This window comes from Dendrobium catenatum, unplaced genomic scaffold (assembly GCF_001605985.2).
Source record: "Dendrobium catenatum unplaced genomic scaffold, ASM160598v2 fragScaff_scaffold_1398, whole genome shotgun sequence".
NCBI classification, from domain to species: Eukaryota; Viridiplantae; Streptophyta; class Magnoliopsida; order Asparagales; family Orchidaceae; genus Dendrobium; species Dendrobium catenatum.
The window spans coordinates 1,529,796-1,546,887 of NW_021319860.1; the positions used below are offsets into that span (position 1 = coordinate 1,529,796).

The 17,092-nt window shown below is 34.9% G+C and overlaps 1 protein-coding gene across 2 annotated transcripts in view; it reads right to left on the minus strand.

Moving 5' to 3' along the window:
- LOC110111876 (caffeoylshikimate esterase) overlaps positions 1-17,092 on the minus strand; it is a 30,934-nt gene that overhangs the window by 1,733 nt on the left and 12,109 nt on the right. The window contains exons 6-8 of one of the 2 annotated variants that reach the window (XM_028699856.1): positions 14,689-14,826; positions 10,420-10,479; positions 5,906-6,004 (exon numbers count right to left, since the gene is read on the minus strand). In XM_028699856.1, coding sequence (XP_028555689.1) covers positions 5,906-6,004; positions 10,420-10,479; positions 14,689-14,826 — 297 coding nt within the window. The remainder of the gene's footprint in view (positions 1-5,905; positions 6,005-10,419; positions 10,480-14,688; positions 14,827-17,092) is intronic. The other variant, XM_020843924.2, reaches the window with a different exon arrangement.

Sequence of the window (17,092 nt, forward strand, 5' to 3'; positions counted from 1 at the left end):
TAGATGGTTTGATCATATAAAACAACAGCCTTCCGATGATCCCGTTAGGAGAGTAGATGTATTTTTAAAATGATTTTCTCTCTCCTCAAAATGAGCTGATTTTCTTATATCATTAGGCTGATCGGCCCGGCCCATCACCAGATCGTCCTGGGACGATTAGACCAAAATCATCGGCCTGGACGGTTCCCAGAACTATTCTCAGGACGATATTTTGAACAGTACAGATCAGCCTGTACGATCTCACTATCGTCCCGGACGATCCTGGAAGAAAAATCCAAGTCAGAGAGGAACAGTAAGGGAACGAGGTCTCACAGGTTACCCCTCATTACAGAAATCCAAAGACACACTAAGAGCTACAATGCGAAAATGACCCTCACAAATGCATATGGAGGAATCTTACAAGTTGACCTCCTCAAGGTTTTTGTGGGTTATGAAAATTTGAGTTTTTGGGGCCCCGACATATCTACATATATTTGGAGAGTGTTTTAACGGATTATATTTTAGGTGAAATTTTCGGAAGGCGGATTAGATAGAGATAAGATACTACCCCATAGATTATCACCCTCTTAACAAAAACTTTAAAATCTGAGTTCTGGTTTTTATAGGGTTAAGCACCTATAATTAATTACCCCTCTCGATAATGAGAGAGCATATTTGATTGAGACTAGTCATCAAGCAGATACTTATTATCCAACATATAGTGGTGAATATTTAAATATTTGAAATTAGAAATTAATTATCACACACATAAAGCTGATAATGGGGTAATGATTATTCCAGCATATAGTAGCAGCAAATTTAGATGTTTAAAATTAGAAATTTATCACCGCACAACTAAAGCGAATGATGGGGAGAATGCTGATAAACATGACCAATATCTCTTTGTTTTATCGTCCTGGGTCATCAAGGTCCCTAGTCCACTTAGTTGAAAATATCAATATTCCATTAGTTGTTCGAGGCATTTTAAAGGATAAAATCCCCTCCAATTAAATTTTTCTTTCAACACGGCCATCATCGAGGATACGCTAAAGTCATTTAAAAATATTTGTATTTTATCAATATTGGGAGGCATTTAAAATGTAGATTCCTCCGATTGAGATTCATCTTCAACACAACCAACATGAGGGGTGAAGTACTTATAATATTTAGTTATTTTAACAGTGTCGATTATGTTTTCCCGCCAACAAAGAATTAGGTTTGGTGACTGATATTGTGAGTTATTGTACGAATATTAAAAAATGAGAGCTTATATTTTTATGATGAGTTTCATGAAAGAGCATTTAAAGACCTAATGTAAACTTTAAAACTAATATCCGGGTAGATTTATGATCAAACATTTACTTATTAATTTAAGTCGTGTTAACTCCAGTCCTTTCAAGGAGGAGGATCATACTTAAAATTTAACTCAAGAAAAATTCTTGGACCTTAGGATTAATTATTATATGCGATGGTTGGAGCACATGTATGTGATTAGTTTGAAATTAGGATTCCAAATTAAGTAGCTTTTAACCCTGCGTAGCATTCTCAGATATTTGTGTTTACACATTTAACACATTTGTCAGAGCAAATGCAGGTGATTAATTTGAAAATAGGATTTTAAATTATTGAGTTTTAACCCTGCGTAGCATTCTCAAACATTTGTATTTCCACATTTAACACATTTATTAGAGCACATGCAGATGATTAGTTTAAAGAGAGGGTTTTAGATTATAATGCTTTTAACCAAGCATATCATTCTCTAACAATGTTGTTCACAAGTTTAGTACACTTTTCAATGGAGTGCACTTTGTTGGATCGTTGCACGCTTCTTAATATTGTGGCATGCTTGTCGAGGCAATAAACACTCTTCTCGAAGTTGTACTTTTTTCAATGTTGTTGCATAATTCTTAAGGCAATGACATTTTTTCTTGAGATGGTGCATTTAAGTATAAAAAATTGTATATATATTTTTGAAATGTGTGCGGAGATTTTAAAATATTTAAATGTGATCATTTGTGCAAATATTTATCGTTGGAAAATAAGCAATGTTTCATTTTGAGTATAAAAGTGACGACTTTTGTCCACTTCTACGATGTTGTGAATCTAGTGGCATTAAATACAAAGTAGATCCCATATTCATATTCTTTTAAAATTTATCCTTATATAAGTTATTCTAAAAGGAGGCGAGGCTTGCGAGGTCTATCATCATCTTCTAATAACTGTGCATTTCTTTAGTAAATAAATTTTATATGCACAAATAAGACCCATTGGTTTTATCTCTATTTACTGATAATTAAAATATTTGTCTATATATGGATTTTATATATGTACGGCCTAAGGCTATCCATCATTTTTTATAAATAGGGAGAAAGCTCAGTTCATTTCTCAATTCATTTTAGTTCACTTATTGAGTTCTTGAAGTTCACAATTATTTTAGTGTTGACAAGGAAGGTTTGCATTCGCAAACGAGCTTTTCAAAGTCATTCAAGTTCTCTATAAGTTTATTTAACTTTTATAAATTTCATTTTTATTTTAAACATATCATTATGTTTTGTTCCCTGTAAGTGTTCAGTCTGAATTTGGCAACCTCCCAGCATCTCTCTCGCGTATGAGAAATTTTGAGAGAGCTAAAGCCTACCTTCCACACTTATCGAAAGCGAGACGATAGATGTTAGATGACATCGCGACAAAGGGTCTTCTTCTCCAGCATGCTTATTAGAGGCATGTGGGTCATGTCACCTGCACAAGCAAAAACGAGTTTCCCTATCATGCTTATCGTCCCTGTCATGCTTATTCGAAGTGGATGGATACTTAGGTTAACAAGTTTTTCCCGCCATGCTTATCAAAAGCGAATATGTACTTAATTAATAAATCTCCCAACCACGCTCACGCTTATCAGAAGTGAACGGGTACTTATTTTGAGTTCCAAAATTATACCTATGCGTTAGATACTTAGATGAGACGGCAACGAGACAACGAAGGCGAGGAACATAATTTCCTCACTTTTTTTTTTTTGAATATTCTATCCTTTTTTTTAATGTGCTTTCTGATTTTGTTTTAGTCTTTTTTTTACTATAATAATAGTAATAATAGAGAGAGGGGTTTGTTTGCTGCTAGAGTTCTCTATTGGATGGAATGGGTGGAGAGTGGAATGTGGGCTGGGGTTATTGCTATGATGAGTATATGTAGGAAGTAGCAAGTGGCTGTTGGAAGAGGGATCAAGTGGGCTATGTGGGTTAAAGACGTGAAGGTAGGTGGAATAGGGAGGTGTTTTTTTCTTTTTCTTTGGGTGTGGGATGCAGCAGCTATAGGTTGAGAGGGCTTCATGGCTCTGGTTTTGTTAGGAGGCTGAGGAAAAGTGGAGTGAGGTGATATCGTGAATGGGAGAGAAGAGCAACAGGTAGCGCGGCATGAGAAGAAGCTGGTTCTTTGGCTTGGACGGGCTAGCGAAGGGAGATGGGGTTCGGTTAGCTATAAGAAGCTGAGTAACAGAGTAGGCGATAGCGGGCTTAGGTGGAGAGATCGGGAGAGAAAGAAATGGCGTAGCAGCAGCTGTTTGGATCGAGCAAAAGGTGGAGGAGCTGCTGTGTTTGGAGTGAAGAAGTGAGGGAGCTGATCAGCTGGTGGAGATTGGCCGTGGTTAGTGGAGCAGAGGGGTCGTGTGACTGAAGCAGAGAACGAGAGTGAGGGAGATTTCTGTGGACAGAGTTGTGAGAACGTGAAAGACGAGCTAAGCGAGGCAAGTATGAGAGTAGAGAGGAATAGGGGGAAGTGCTGTGTAGAAATCAAGTGAACAGGACTAAAGAAACGTGAATCCACCATAAAATTTCTCGTTTATCATGTCATCTCTAAATTCATGTCGTCGACTCACACAAGCAAATTTTGCATTTTCGCTTGTCCATGAAGCTTGGCAGTATTACTGTCAATTTTAGGTATTTTTGATGTTCCGGATGCAACGGCGAAGCCCGTTTCACGAACGGACATCATTTGGCTAATGTCACGTATCGTCACATTTGTATATCATTGTCTTCAATCATCTTCGCGCGAATTTCGTACAAGAAGTTTCCCCTAGTTAAATTCAATGTCTCAAACATATCGACGCAGCCTTTTTGACAATCAAAAGTTGTTCAGGCAATTTTGTGCGACATTGCGCCCACCAACATTCATTTTTGTCATCAGTTCGATCAAATCGCACACAAGTGACTTTTCTTTGATAAATTGGACATCCTGAGTCTATCAGTAGAATCCGTTTTGCACTTAGAAAAGTCTAAGCAGTTTTGAGCATGATTGAGGCTCTCCAATTTTTATTCCGAGCAACGTCTTGTACGCCAATAGTCGCCAGTAGTCATCGCTTTTGCTCGTATTAATTTTCGAAGCATAGGTGGAGGTCAACAGGTTTGTTTACAGATTTGTTGAAATAGGTAATCCCCATGAATCATTGATTGACAACATTGAGACAACAAAGAGGGCGTTGAGTAGAGCTAACACCAACAGCTTTGGCTTTGCATGGACATAAGGCTCAGTTGCCAGTGTCAAAGGCTGCAGTAGGGCAAAGGAGGGGCCAACAGGAGTCTATTATTCCATGTAGCACAATCAACCTAAGCTCTGCGGTGCCTAAAGCTCAGCTGAAGGAGTCGAGACCACACTAGAGCTAAGAATGAAGAGGAGTTGACATGCTCTGGCATCGTAGAGGTGTGTAGGGTGAATTTACGGTTTTATTGATAGAAACTTAAGTAAACACTAATTGAATTATAAAAATATGAGGGCCTAAGTGAAAATTTCTCAAATCAAGGACCTATGGCCCAAGCCAGAACTTAAAGATCCAATTATAAGTCAGCCTTTGTTGCAAGCTGATGTCTTGATGGGGCTTCATTCACCATTAAAAATGCAAGTTTCAAAACAATAAGAAAGTTTATGGATTTATTTTGGACTCACATATCTATCCCACATTGATTTTAGCATTCAAAATGTTTGAGCAAAGAAGAATGTTAAAATAAAGAAAATGACATTTAAAGGGTGAAAGTGGACTATAAAAGATAGCAGGGAATGTAGATCCAACCAAAAATACATTATGATATAATAATTGAGATCGGTTATGTTTAACGAAATCATTTGAAAAAGAAAAGCTAACCATTTTAGATTCTCGTATAGCATTAGCAATTGTAATGTTTACAAAGTACTAGAAGGAGAATGCAAGGTTTGATAAAGATATGAAGATTGACAGATATAGCAGATTATATAGAGATATCAAGACTGACGAGAAAATATTGGATGATAAATCGTGGGGCAAGATTTACTCTGAAGTGCTTTTGCAAAGCCTATGTGTCATATGTTGAGGGCTTGACTATTTAGCACTTACATGGAGCATATCTTTCATACGTTGAGAATTGGTAATACTAAAATGCTGTTTCTTCACTTGGAATATGATATACGATATATCATAATTGAAAGAAGGCAGCTTTTTATCCTACTAACTTGGATGAATTCTGGCCTGTAGAAGATACCCAAAACTATAGAGATGCTCAAAGAGGCGTGGACAGGGAAGCCCCAAAAATACCAGAGGCCTTTGGTGGTGCAGAAATGGAAGTGGAGCCCTTTTAAGCGGGTCCTAGTTTAAGGAGGATAATTGGGTCATAGAAAATTGTCGACGCTAGTGGAATTTGAAATTGGCACAAACAAAAGGTGCTAAAATTCGGATACCACAGATAATGTGGAGGAGAATTCTGATTTATAGAAATGGAAAAAATATGAATTCAAGGAGTTGAGAAACATAACAACCACTTCAATTGAGATTGCAAACCAACACATCTTTAGAAGTTTTTGTCACATTGCATAATGAGATACTTGTGAGCTCTATTTTTTTGTAAAACCATTTAGTTGTTTTACTAACTCAATGTGCTTATACAATCAGAAAAGTAAATCTAACCTCCTCAAGCTTTGACTCAATTTCACGAGTTGCTTTTACAAGCTCAACAGCTGTTTTTAGTCGCATTTGATCAGCATACGATATTACATTATACTCAGCCTGAAAGGAAATGTAGACAGTGAATCAGTATACTAAAACTACGTGGCAATAATGACCTTGCTAAAAATACCAAAAGAAACAAGGCAGGAAAAAATGAAACGGCTTGAAGGACATAAAGTTAATCTATTGATAGCTGAAGACAATAGCGTATGAGATATGTTGATCATAGTTTTGCATCACATTGCCACCCAAATAGTTGGGAAAAGGATAATGATGATAATGACTTTGTATTACAATCAAAATCTATACTTTCTCTAAACTAAAAATCGAACATTACATCAGCCAACCAGAACGGGTATTACACATAAAAAATTTGTTGAAAATATAACTAATAAAGCTTCAAAAGAGTAGTACAACATAAAAGGGATTATCAACCAAAAAATTCAATTATGTTAATGTTGTAATCCTAAATTTTTCCACGTATTTATCATATGAAATACAGTTAATTTAGAGGACAACATTTGTGCAATCTTGAATTAATTTTCAAAAGATCATCTCAAAGTATGGCCAGATAAAAAAATTACCTGGCTTAAATAACAAGTGAATCAGGCATGGAATGAAGAATTTCAACAAGTGTATCTCAAAAGGATAATAGTGATATGGTTTAAAAAAACTTCTCACTTATGCTTGTTTAGATGAAATATTTGTACTCCCATATGCCTTTTCAGGTATTCAACAGGGGGTCGACTGATCATAACGGGTGAATGTACCTCATGAACCCCATGAGACCTAATTCGATGAAACACCAAGAGGTGAGTTGCCCCTCACAAGAGCACTCAAGGGTTCTAAAAAACCACTATACTCGTCATTTGCCCTCCAATGAGAACTAGCCACCAAAGCCACTTGTTGCTATCTATGATGGATCATCATCGACCATGCTCATCATCTCAACTAAAGGAAAATATATTTTCAAGAGGGTTCCAGCTCATCCCATCACAGTCGACTAATTGTGGAGCCTACCATCCCCACAACTAAAACATACCCACCTCCCACTCAAAAGCAATATGGAGCTCCAACAAAGGGCGCAATGACTTCAAGATGCTCGCCAGTCATAGCCCTCTCAGATCAGCACTCACTAGCAGACTTGCCTACTCCTAATCGTCCTTGCACACTCGGTACTACAAAACTCACCCCAAAATAGAGAAACAAGATTGAAAGATGCGATCACCCATTGAGTTACCCACAATATGACATATGTCTAAGGCAATCTATACTAAGATATTAATTTTTGCATCTTTTATTTTTTTATTGATGTAGCATTTCTCGTAGCTCTCAAATCCCTTTAAATAAAAAGTGGAGAATAAATTTTTGGATTTTTTGGCATTTTTACTATAGATACTTGAGCAAATCAATGTTTAAAATTGCGTATTCGGGTATTGAGGCGTTTTTCATTCGTGAGGCGAGGCGTAAGCCTCAAGGCGTTTTGAGGCGTAAGCCTCAAAATCAAAATATTGCGTAACATAAAATGAATTTTTTATATAATATATATTAATGAGTGAATAATATAAAACATAAAAAAAAAACATGAGATATGAAGTGAAATCAAAATATCCCAATAATAAGACAACATAAAATATAGTTCAATTCAAAATTCTATCTTTCCCAAATCCCAGTATTCTTTTCATTAACATATAATTCTAATTTCCAAAAATAAATAGCAATGACATATCACATAAGAACTCATAAGTCATCAGCACTGTCATCACTAAAGAGTTCTTCATTTGAATCATCATTATGATGAACTGCTCTCTCCCCTTCCTCCTCTCCTATAGAGCCCAATGTCGGGCATTTACTTCAAGATTTATGTAAGTTTTAATATATATAGTGTGAGGCGTAAGCCTCATGCCAGTGAGGCGAGGCAGGCTTCAAGGCGGGCATCAACCAAATTGAGGCGCAAGCCTCAAAAAAAACTTAGAGGCATACGCATTGAGGCATTTTTTATTGGAATTGTGCAAAGGCGGGCCCTCAAGGCGAGCCTCATATTGCACAATTTTAAACCATGGAGCAAATAGATTATTTCATATAGAGTTTTCCCCTCCCTTTCTTTCCATTCTCACACAAGCTCTCAGATTGTACCCCTAGCATTCACCTACTAGTATGGTCGAGTGTCACCCAATAATATTAAACTCTTTTTATCTAATTAGCTCTTATAATTCATTAGTGTGTGTACATAATGAAAAGTGAAGGACATGGGAATAAGTTCAATTAAATTTTGAGCTTGATTAGAAATCATAAACCAATTAGTTTCAAAATTTTCATATCTTTCTAATTTTGTTACTCTCAAACTCCTATCATCCAAAAGAACATGGTGTTTGAATCACAAAATTGATAATCTAACGATGTAATGGGTACATTATGTCACACCCAGAATCTAAATTGGAAGAATTCTTTGCTTTTTTTTAATAAGAACACCAAAGCCATCTAATATCATCTATAAGTCATAAACAACGGAAATAATTTCTATACTTCAAAACATCAATATACAACTATTTTCATTACTCCAAAAATTATATACAATACTCATGAATCATTAATCATATTATGTCTATCCAAATTCTAAAATATCGGTAGAAAATTTCCAGAAATGCTCAAAACGTTCATAATCACGATCTCAATAACATTTAAAAAGCTACGTAGTGAAAGTTTCATCAGTGCAAAGTTATACACGTTTTTTGCTAACTAAAATATAAATTTAATTGAGAAATTTGGGAAAAACATCAAATTTGAAAACATACATAGGCAAAATGTGACTCACCTAGCTCCATACAACTTTCTCAACTGGTCCGATGGCTAAAAATATTCTGAAGCAACTCAAAACAAACTTTCTCTCTAAAAACCTATCTTTCTCTCTCCTCTTCGGTTGGCTCGGCGCTCAAATCATCGGAAAAAATGGATTTTAAAATATATAAAAATTCTCATAATGGCCCTGCGCGCTCAATTCTGGGCACTATAGCTCTAAAAAATATGCAACAAACTGAGAGTCAGTGCTGCAATGTCCCTTTCTGGCGCCTCAACTGAGTGCAGCGCCGTTGTGCTCAAACAACCCGCACCGCTGCGCTCCAAAAGTGTTATTCTCGAATTTTGCCAAAATTCACATGCAACACTTGGGACTCATTCTAGAACACACCCAAGCACTTTCAAGCATTAAAACTCTTCATAACAAATGTAAATGGGTTCAAACCCAAAATTTCAAATCTTTACTATTTACCTTTTTTGAGTTATTACACATTATATCTACGCACCTCAAATTTACAATATGCCAAGGGCCTTGAAAATTTCCAAGTCGACTGCCCCTCCTAGAACTGCAACAACTTCTTCGCCTCCATCCCCGCCCTCTTGGACCACCAATAGGTTTACCACCTTCATCTCCGCCTTCTTGGGCCCATAGTAGACTCTTTCTTTCCACCTCACAAACCATGTTGCCACCTCCACAAGCCATGTGAGCTATTAAGTTGTAAAATAAACATTTACAGGTTATTCTAATGTAATTAATGTGTTAGTTATTTTTAATTTATGATTTTAATATATTTCTTATTAGAAGTTTTCATAGGATTGTAGAAAGTTTGCACAAATGTTAGAATGAAACTCAGTCAATAATTTTTCAATTTTTATCACAGTATCAAAGCTTTAGGAATTTTTTTCCAATGTGTCTTCACGTCTTTCTTCTCTTCCTTATTTTTGAAATAAAAACATTTTCAATTTCTGCTATTTTTATGCACCTCCAAAGCACACAGTTGCCACAATTTTTCTCTCCATGGACAACAACATTTCCCTTGGTCTCAAGCCGTCTTTGGGATTGAGGGATGCAATCCAAATCCAACAGAGTTGTAAAATGACTATACATACTGGAAAGAATTAAATAAAATGATCACAATTTGTTCGCACAATCTTGAAAGTAAGAGAAAATTAGAGTTAGTCATTGACTCATTGGGCATCAAACTTGAGCAAGGTATCCCATGTTTAAGGTTTGGAATGAATAGGACACTTTGGTGATGTTCACGTTAGGGAACCCTATGGTTCCAATGATAAGTAATGCATGCATATTTCTTTATTTATCAAAGGAACTACAGGATACGGTAAATTAAACATATTCCAAAGTCCAAGATGCCACAAAAATCTATTCCGTCAAGACCAAGATCTCACCCATAATGCAACAAGGAAGCCCCATCATAGAATATTCTAACCTATTGCAAAGTTTGTGGCAAGAGATTGATCACTATCAATACATCCAAATTGAATAAAACAAACATATGACTCTTCTTAAGAAGTTGGTTGAAAAAGATGGAATATAAATAAACAAATTCTCAAAAAAAGGGGATCAACCATTACTAAACAAAATTATTGCCATTATAGGAATTTTGAACTAAAGAAGGAAGAAAGGGAGTCATAATCAATAGACTTGTGGAGGGATCAACCTTAATATCAAAGGCTGCTAACATCAAGAACTCTGACTCAAAGCCCTCCCACATTGAGGACTACAAACAATAGAGATACTCAATGGTATATATATTTCAACAAAATCTTTGACATATAAAGAGAAATTTTTAGAACTTAATTGCAAACCATAAACTTAAATTAGACAGCACAAAAAGGACTAGCAACAAGGCATAGAGGACTGGAAAAAACATGTACATGCATAAATAATGCATATGGAAGAAGGTAACTCTAAAGAATCGTTTGTTGAATTCCACAAACAAGAAGCTAAAAGTTGAAACTTTTGTTTGCATTGCAAGAAAAAAACACCTACAGGTTCATGTACTCTAGCATTATAAGACAACATCCTTTTCTCACGCTTTCAAAGTCTTAGAGATGCTTATTTGTAGCATATGAATCATTGATTTAAGAACTACAGGCCATATGATTAACCTCTCTAACAAATTTATTTTATATATTACATGATCTAGCAACAAAAATCTTGACAATTGTGGCGGAACAAGGAAATATTCTTATAAACAAATCCCTCTTACTTTGAAATATCATCCATGTACCTAAATTATTTCCTAACTTATTATCCATTTATAAGCTAACTAAAGTTTCTGAGTACACAGTTTGTTTTGCCTTTCACATTGTGACTTTTAGGAACAGAGCATGAGGAGAACAATTAGACTTCAAAAAGAAAGAGATATTATCTACTAGTTTAAGGAATCTAATGATCAAGAAAATTATATGAAACATTTAAATTTTATCTTTTTTTTCAAAAACCCTTGAATCTAACAAAAATATGATATGACATCAATGCATACATCTTAGTCACGGATTATTTACTGTTCTCAAAATTATGTTTATTTCATATTCAAAGAAAACAATAATGAAAATTTTTATTGTGATATTTATGAACGATAAAATATGAACATGCCAGCTTTTTTTATTAACTCGAGAATATTTCTTCATTTCTCTCTCATTCATGGTGACATTTGAGAACTATTTTCTACATCTAACATCCCTAGGGCTTGGTGGTTTGCATCTTTTAATGCTGATTATACCTAGGTGTCACGAATATTTTTATTGAAAGCCAAGAGTGATGTGACCATCATCTTTCCCACCTTTTATAACATGATCAAAAGATCAACTTGGAGTTGATATTAAAGATCTTAATCATTATCTCTCATACTTAAAAATGATAATACATGAGTCCTCTCATATGCATATACCCCAACAAACTAAACTGATGTATAGGATCATTTCAGTTCTTTATATAGTATAGGATCATTTCAGTTCATTATAGATAGTCAACGGCACCATTTTGGTTATTTTCTCCTATTTTAATGTTTGCTCATATCATAAATCGGTTGCTTGCAAGAGTCGTTTAGTTCAAGAATCTTATACAAATCCTAAATAAATTCTTTGCTCACTTCAACATCTCAAAAAGTGTTATTCCCAAAATATTTGAAAGTGCTAATAGATTTCCAAAATAAAAAAATAAAAAAACTTAACCCGCTGGCAATTAAATGCGTCTTCATTGGCTATTCTCCCGAGTTAAAAGGATATAAATACCATTATCCCCACAAGGACAATGCATGTTTTTGCTAATGTCACATTCAATGAAGACCACTACTTTATTATTACTTACTTTTGAGAGAAATATCATTAACAAATAATAAAGACAATGATTTCTTCCTCCTAGATTTCCATTCTCAACAAGTAAATCTATCCCAAAATTAGTTACTCCTGCCCAAACTGAACCCATTCCTGAACCGCTTTCTACTTAGCCACTACAGATTTACTCAAGAGAAAAGGCATTAAACTCTCAATCTATGCCAAGTCCAATCAAATGAGTCAATTATGTCTCTGAATTCATTGAGGAAACTAATGAACTTGAAATTGAAAGGGCTCCAAAAAAGAAAGATACAAGAAATCACACTAAACGTCATTTACATTTGTTTATAAAAACTTTTCTCATAAAATTAGATGATTCATTGCAAAGGTACAAGACTAAATTAATTGCCAAAAGCTATAATATAACATATAGGATTGATTATCCTGAAATCTTTGATTTGGTTGCTAAGATAAATATTCTAATAATTGTCTTTTTATCAATAGCAACTAATATCGACTAAAAAATATAATAGTTTAATACTAAAAATTTCTTCTTAAATGGTGACTTAAAGGAGGAAGCGTAACGGAGCCACCACTAGGAATTGGTTTAAATATAGAACAAAAAGTAAGCAATAAAAGGGATTGTATGGGTTGAAGTAATCCGAAAAAGCCTGATTCGGAAGGTTTGCTAAGATAATGCTCAACAAGAGATAAAAATAAAGTCAATGAGACTATACATTATTTATCAACCACATAATTTCAAGGGGATTCTCAATACTTTTAGTTTATACTGATGGCATTATTATGACAAGCAATGACTTGGAAAGAATGAAGAATTCACAAAAAAAAAATGTTCAAGAATTTGAAATAAAAAAATTAGGAAAACTAAAATATTTTCTTGGTATTGAGATTACACAATCTCGACATGAAATATTCATATTAGAATAAAAATACATAACACAACTATTGAAAGAAATAAATACGTCAGGATGCAAGCCTATCAAAAGCCCAAAAATTCAATCATAAACTTAAAAATGCTCTATAAGATATATCGATAGAAAAAAAAATTCCTATCAAAGACTTACAGGAAAGATTATCTACCTATATTGTCCGTGTTGTGAGCTAATTCATGTGCAATCTCAATGAATCACGTCTAAGGGTAGTATATAAAATCCTACAATGCTTGAACGAGAACCTCAGAAGAGAGAATTCGATCCAAAATACGAGACGATATGACTCTTGAAGCATAAATAGAAGCAGATTAAAAGATGTCAATTTTAAAATATTGCACATTCTTAGGACCGCCTTATGACTTTAGAGAATTATAATAAAAATGGTGTAAACAAATCTAGCACAAAAATTAAATTAACTATATTCTTAGGACCGCCTTTCAAAAAAAAAACACTATATGACACTGGGAATAAAGGTTGAAAGGAAAAGTATTATGAGGCTTTATTATGATGATAAATCAGACATCAATATCATATATAATTCCATCCAACATTAACACAACATATTCAAGTTGATAGATATTTTAAAAGGGGAAATTTGACAGTAGCCTAATTTGTACTCTGTTCGTTATCACAGATAAATAATTTATATTAAAAAAAGTAAATAATTTATAAATATTATCACCAAAAGTTTATCAAGAGTATCCCTTCAAAAAGGAATAAAAAAACTTGGAAAACATATAATTCATTTATTTTCTTAAGAGGGAGTGTGAAAATGCCCTAGCTTTCACCACCAATTGGCCCCATTTTCTGCTCCTAGACTTCTGCTCCCCACTAAGGCATGCAGCTTCTCCGCCCTCTAAGACCGGCAATACCTTCTCTGCCATCCTAGACCTACAACACCTTCTCAGTCTCCATCTTCGCCTCCTACACTCAAAACAGCCTATTCCCTCTTCCTACTATATCATATATCTGTAGGATCTTTGCTATCACCTCACCAATTCATGAGAGCAACCTGATTGTACAAGAAAATTTCGAAGGGTTGTCCTATTATGATTAATTACGTAGTTCTTTTTCAGTCCCAAATTTTGTATATTCTCTATTAGAAGCTTTTCAATGGCTATAAATTCTGCAATAATGTTGGAATGAAATAACATTAATTATTCTCCAATTATTGTCAGTATAAGTCTTCATTCTCCATTCATTTATGTAAGTGTTGTTTCATGAGGTCAAGTCTTTTGCACGCAATTAATTTAATTTAATTCAACTAAATATAGAATTTTTATAATTTTACTTGCTGTGGGATGAAATATTTACAAGTCCAGAAAACTAGAGCTAGCTTGAATGTTCCCTCAATTAAATATGCTTCTATCATCTCAAACGATCCCACGCATTAAAAAATAGAACATCTTCAGGAATAAGACAGCTTCAGTATATAAGAATAGGACATGCAGAAACTACATATTCTATGCCAAAATAAAGCTATGGTTCATCAACATTAAACAAGAATAATATAATTAATACATTTTGATGAAAGATTTTATATAATTGTCCTATTATTATAAAAGTTTAGGCCTACTATCGTACAGATAGTTTAAAAGGACCAGCTTGTATTATGCAATATTTCGTCAAGAAATAACTGGTATTAGTTCGCAACTTCACACATTTACTATTCGCATTGGTTCAACAAAGACTAACCATTTTTCTTTTCTCAGGATCTCTGAATGCCAAATCTCCAAGATCTTTCTGTGGAAACAACTTCGCTTCGGGTAAAATGTAAGACAGAAGAGAAAATGCATACAAAATGGCAGCAGGCGGCGTCACATCTTCTGCAATCTTAAAAGTTCAACAAAATAAAGATATATTCCAAAAGACTGTAGCAGATAACACAGTTAACCAAAAGAGAAAAGTTATATATGCGACAATTTAATTAAGTCCTCGAATAAAAGAAAGATATATAAGAAATGGAATGCAGAAACCATATCAAAAGATTTAAGGTTTGTATGAGGAAATTTAGAATAATAAAAAATGATGTGATTAGCACATGAATCTACTCATATACAATCTACTACTACAATCCTGGAGAAAAAGTATATTTATGCATGATTATCAAATCTATAGCAATGGTTGATATTTAAGCAACGAATTAAGCTAATTTCTGATACAACATATCATTTTTTTTTTCCTTCTAAAATGACTCCTATAATTCTCTCAAGCATTACTTCAGCTGTGTTCTTTTGGAATCAACCATATACTTAGCCTACATCAAAATAAAATTGGATCTTAAAACCATTATGGCTTTCACCTTGTTTCAATCAAAACCTCAAAAAACCCAAGTTTCATGTGGACTTGCTTATGTAATTATGTTGCTACACGTTCCTCAAAATTCAAACGAGCTTTGACTAAGGCATGAAAACGTGCATCGCCTATGTGTTCCAGCTTATGCTGATGGCGTCGGATGTAATGTTAAGATGGCATCAGGTGTTATTATGAAACCCTAGTTGTGACCCGCCAAAGAGAAATGAAAATGGGAAATTTAAGAGAATGAGGTATTGGGTGTCGGCGATTGATTTGGGATTGTAGAAGAAATAAAAATTTTAAATTTTATTTTTTAAAATAAATAAATTTTGAAATATAAGAAATTATAATTTTTAAAAATTATAAAATATTTAAGATGTGTGTCCAATTTATTTTTTATATTTTTTAGTCAAACACATCTTCGTGGTATTCAACAAGTGTCAAAGACGTGTTAGACGTGTGTTGTGTCCAATAAGTGTTTGAGGAAAAGTATTAGTGCATCATAGCTTTTGGGGCTACCAGAGAAGAGCTGGAAATTTTTTAAGGCGCGGGTAATTTATTTAGCAAATCTTTATTTAGAAATATGTGATGTGAAACCAAACAAGAATGGCAAGGAACTAATAAAAGTATTGCGAATCATGCTACTTTAAGGTTAATGAGTCAGAAGGTATGATTATAAGAATTCTCAATTCTCAATTTTGTCTTGGCATGCAGTCGCAAAACGTAGGAGTTTAGAACAAGTTAAGACAATTCAAAAATATTACAATAACACTAGATATGCCGTAATAAAATCCAAAGCTTAATATTTAGAGATTTCACCAAGAGTTACCGTTCTCACTCACACTCAATATGAGGCTTAGCGGAGAGAGGCTTTCAGCACACTAAACGATGCCACTAAGATGGTAGCAACACCAATGGCTTTGATCCAAGAGAAGGTAGTCTGTGGTGGAGGAGAAGTGGATCGTCCGATGAGAAGCCATGGTGTTTTGGGTTGTTGATCTTCAATCGTCTCGGCGAGGCAACACAGGATGCGGTTGACATAGCTTTCCACGGAGTCGTCATATTCCCAATCCGGTTCGTAGAAAGAAGAAAGTAGAATATCGATTTCTCTTTGTGCGTTGTAGGCAAAACCGTTGTCGACCTCAGGGTCGGCCATCCATGGGCGTGGGAGGCTCCTCTCTTGGACTCCTTGGGGCTGGCGAGTTTGTGAAGCAAGAAGGGAAGGAGAGGGAGTAGAGGGGAGGGCCGGCGGTAGGCTAGGGTTTGGGTATGAGAGAGGCGGCTAGGGAAGGAATTGGAGAGGAATTTAATTGTGAAATCTGAAAATAAATTCACATTTTAATTAATATAGGGTTAGGGGAATTTCAAATTTGAAATTTGAAATTAAAAGAGGTTAAGAGGGAATTAGGCCTAGAAATTTAATTAATTGGATTCCAATTACTGTGATTGGAGAGAGAGGGGGCGGTCGGCCCTATGGAGGGGAATTTGGGGGAATTATTTAATTGGGATTGTGGCCCAAGCAATTAAGTAAATCAAAGAAGAAATCTGAAATTGATTTCAAATTTGAGGGATTAAAAGAGTTACCTAATTAGGATATGAAATTAGGAAAGAAATTAACTCAAATCTATTTGAATTTGAATTTAAAATCCCTCCAAATTTTAGCTTCCTAAATTAGGAAAGCATTCAAGGCAATTAATGGGAGGTTAAGGGGTGGATGGAGAGGGTGGCCGACGGTATGGGGGGTTGGTAGAGAAGTGGTGGTGGAGCCAATGTGGTGGCACGGGCGGTGGAGGGGAGAGGGCCA